General features: G+C 52.9%; 1 protein-coding gene across 1 annotated transcript in view; it reads left to right on the forward strand.

Annotated features, from left to right (window-relative positions):
• H257_19368 (hypothetical protein) overlaps positions 1-2,813 on the forward strand; it is a gene marked incomplete at both ends in the record, with an annotated part of 6,846 nt that extends 4,033 nt beyond the window's left edge. Inside the window, 5 exons of the mRNA XM_009848514.1 lie at positions 564-730; positions 799-1,384; positions 1,438-2,041; positions 2,140-2,677; positions 2,727-2,813. Coding sequence (XP_009846816.1) covers positions 564-730; positions 799-1,384; positions 1,438-2,041; positions 2,140-2,677; positions 2,727-2,813 — 1,982 coding nt within the window. The remainder of the gene's footprint in view (positions 1-563; positions 731-798; positions 1,385-1,437; positions 2,042-2,139; positions 2,678-2,726) is intronic.
• Between the last annotated feature and the right edge of the window lie 870 nt (positions 2,814-3,683).

Raw genomic sequence — 3,683 nt, forward strand, 5'->3', positions numbered from 1 at the left:
CTTCTTGCGGCATGTCAAGAAGGGGCACTTTGGCCTGTCTTCTTTGGCCTCTTTGGCACATCCGGATTGTATCCGGATTTTGTGCCCTGATCACAACACATTAATTCAGCTACAATCTCCGACGGCACAAAACACCGGATAAGGATATTATCCGGTGTTCCGTTTGGTTGGCTGTAAGCAGTCGGTTAATCCTCACTTTCAGTTTTGACCCCCGACCACACAAGTGTTCTTTGTGTTCCTCAGTGCTACCTCTTTCCTCGTCCTCTTGACAGGTTATGAGCCTCCTTCCCACCTCTGCGCAGCCCTTCGTTGGCACACCACTCGATGAGTCGCGGCCTCTGGCCTACACTCTGTGGAAAACGGACTTCTTGTCCCAGGCGACGACACGTGATCTGGCGGGTTCTACGTCGAGCCCAACCATGTTCCTCGTGGCAACCGGCTCGAAGCTCTCAAGGTCAGCAAGACCTACCTCGAACTCGATGAGATCGACAACTGGGAATTTTATGTTGTGGATATTTCCTTATCTGAGTATGATCGTAATTTGCGTTTGGCGGAAATCAAAGCGCACACAGCAGCCATTCAGGTCAAAGCGATCAACGTTGAGGCGGGCAAGAAGCTCGCAGCTCAGTGCTCTGCCGCGCACACATTCTTAGTGTCTGCCATCTCAGTTAACCTTCGCCGCCTCAACCAGACGACGGTGTGTCCCTACTCGCTCTTTGAGCTTCTTAAGGTTCGTTTCGAATCTAACCCCATGGACAAAACCCCACCGTCATTGCCAACCACCTCCGAACTTTCAAGTTCACGGAAGAGAGTTGTATCGACACTCTGGCTGTTGAGCTCACTGACCTCGTCAAGCGTTACCGCGTGTCGATGACCCCGCCCTCCTTCAACCTTTTGGACGCGTCGGTCATCTCGTCTATCGACTACGACACCCACATCTGGAACTACCACACTCTGTGTGCCATGTCTGGCACCTTTATCAACGACAAGGAGCTCTGGGAAGTCGTAACGAACTATGTCTCCACTGCGCGAGCCGCCGGTACCCCCGTTGTTGTTGATGACGTTTGGGTGTCCCTCCGTCGTATTCTTACGAATCGGCTTCAACGCGCCTCTGCCCTGGGTGACCACGGCTCTGTCGCCACCATCCAGTCTCGTTCTCAATTTGCCGCGGTCACGCATGCTGTCGCGGTCCCTGCGCCTCCTCCCACAGTTATCAGCCAGCCTGATGGCTCCTACCATGTCCTTAACGCGTTCACCATCCCGGCCTATGCCCATCATGACTGCGTCAAAATCCCCGGCAAGTCCTGCTTCTACTGTGGCGTTGCTAACCACACCCTCCCCGTGTGCCCGACTCTCAAGTCGGACATTGACCGCAACACCATGCGTGCTGGCTTTGACCGCACAGTCTTTGACAAAAACGGCTCTGCCTCCGCCAAGAAGCGCAAACGCAAACGTCGACTATTCGCCGCGCCCTACCCATCGACGTCGTGACGACCGCGATGGTCGCGGAGGGCCAAGTGGCCAGGGTGGTTTCAGTGGCCGTGGTGGCCCAGGTCGTGATGATCGTAACCGTGGTGGTCGTGATAACAGTGGCCACTGTGGATATGGACGTGATGACCGTGGCAACGGGGGTGGCTCTGGTGGTCGAGACCGCAGACGTGATCGTACTGGCCGTGACAACCACGGCTCTGGTCGTTATGACCGTGACGCCGGCAACGCTGCTTATGATGCAGTCAACCGTGACCTTGGATGCGGTCGTCCTCAGGCTGCTGCCAACTACACCATCATACCATCCTCCCTCAACCGTGTCCTCGAAAAGCCTCAACCGCCTAGCGTGCTACCAAAAGTTTTTACTACGGGCTCTGCCCCACTGTTCGACGTATTTGCATCGCCGCCGCGCCCTCCACTACCTTCGACTCTTGCGCCTGCTTCGGCTCTGCCACTGGCGCCAGTTACCGTCGAACCGGCCTCATTGCCAGCCAACTACGGGTCTCCCGTTGACGCCGGTGATCTCGACTTCGCTGAAGTCCCGTCTAACGAGGTCCTTGTTACCGACCGTCTACACCTCTACCCACCACGCCCGTTATTCCAAATCCCTGCGAAACCGACCAAAGTGGATCTTCCACTGTTCCCACCCAGTGCCTTCTTGGCTGCCCGCAGCGACGTCGATGACATCCGTCCATGCACTTTGCGCCTCAATTTTGGCCAACATTGCTCCGAACTACAGTTCAACCGGTTCTCCGTCCGCCAGGCGTCGGATGACGACATCACAGTCCGGTTTCCGGCTCGTGACGTGTGTGAGATCACCACCTCCTTTGGAGACGTGCTTAATGCACCCAACAATGCCATGGGCCTCTACTCGTTCCCTTCCCAACCCAAGGTCGTGCCCATTGATCCACACCATGGGGAGTCTCTCCACATTTCGGACTTGACCCGTTTCCGTGCCATGATGGCCTCGTTCGAAACCGCTCTGCGAACCTTTTCGACGAAATACAGTGGATTTTCCACTTTTAACGATCAATTGCATATGTTTGCTTACTCGTCGGTGTTGCGCTATGCGCCTATCACCCATCGACCATCTATGGTCCCCAAGTCCCCTCCACCGCCTCCTCTCACTACAGACTCTGTCTACTTGAGTGTTGCCCATGCAATGCTTGGCACACCAACTACCACCCGTGTCTATGATGCCACTCATGTTCCAACCGATTGCCTCACTAGCCTCGTAGCTGACTCCAAACTCTCAGCAACTAGTCTTGCGCGCCTTTGGCACCGCCGTCTCGGTCATCCTGGCATTGATGCTTTTGAACACATGACAAAAACAAACCCCGAGCTTATGCTCTTGAAGGCCAAGCACCTTCGTGGTCACTTAAGTGAGACTTGTGCTTACGCCAAGTCCAAACGCAGTCCTTTTGACTCCTCAGCGGTCTCCGCGCTACATCCTACCTCACCCCGAAACCCCTTGCCCAGCAGCACACACAACCACACAAAACATAAACTATGAAGACCTGACATAAGCCTTGGTCTTCATATCGCATAACACTGCCTCAATGTTCCTACCACCATACATTCCCTCTACAGTTTGATTGTGCAAGTGGTAGAGCCTCTTGACTTCGAGCAACATATGGAGACACTTCGCATGCGTGATATATTCTGACACTTGCCAGGGGAACAAGTTTTGTATCCTGATAGCTCATGTCTAACACTCCCACTCAGTGTTCTGCGATACCAATAAACTCAAGTCGTGTATGCCCATCCTTTCCCTTAGTAACTCAAATTGCCCCACCGGTAATGCCTTTGTCAGTAGGTCTGCTAGCATTTCTTTCGTATTGCAGTACTTAATTTTGATACGTTTTTTGTCCACTAAATCCCTTGTGTACAAATACCTCGTTTCAATGTGCTTTGTAGCTTTGTGATTGCCAGGATTCTGGACAACACTAATAGCTGATTTACTGTCGCACCAAACCTGTATTGGTGCCTTTAATTTAAACCCCATCTCGGCTAAAAGATGCCAAAGCCATTCACTTTCCTTGGATCCCTCATTAAGAGCAATTAGCTCTGATTCTGCAGTAGACAGCGCAACACAATTCTGTTTGCAACTGCACCACGAAATGCATGTTCCAGCTAATAATACCAAATATCCAGTGATACTCGTTCGATCTTTTTCTCGATTCGCGAAGCTCGCG

The sequence above is a fragment of the Aphanomyces astaci genome, assembly GCF_000520075.1.
Source record: "Aphanomyces astaci strain APO3 unplaced genomic scaffold supercont1.524, whole genome shotgun sequence".
NCBI lineage: Eukaryota > Oomycota > Saprolegniomycetes > Saprolegniales > Verrucalvaceae > Aphanomyces > Aphanomyces astaci.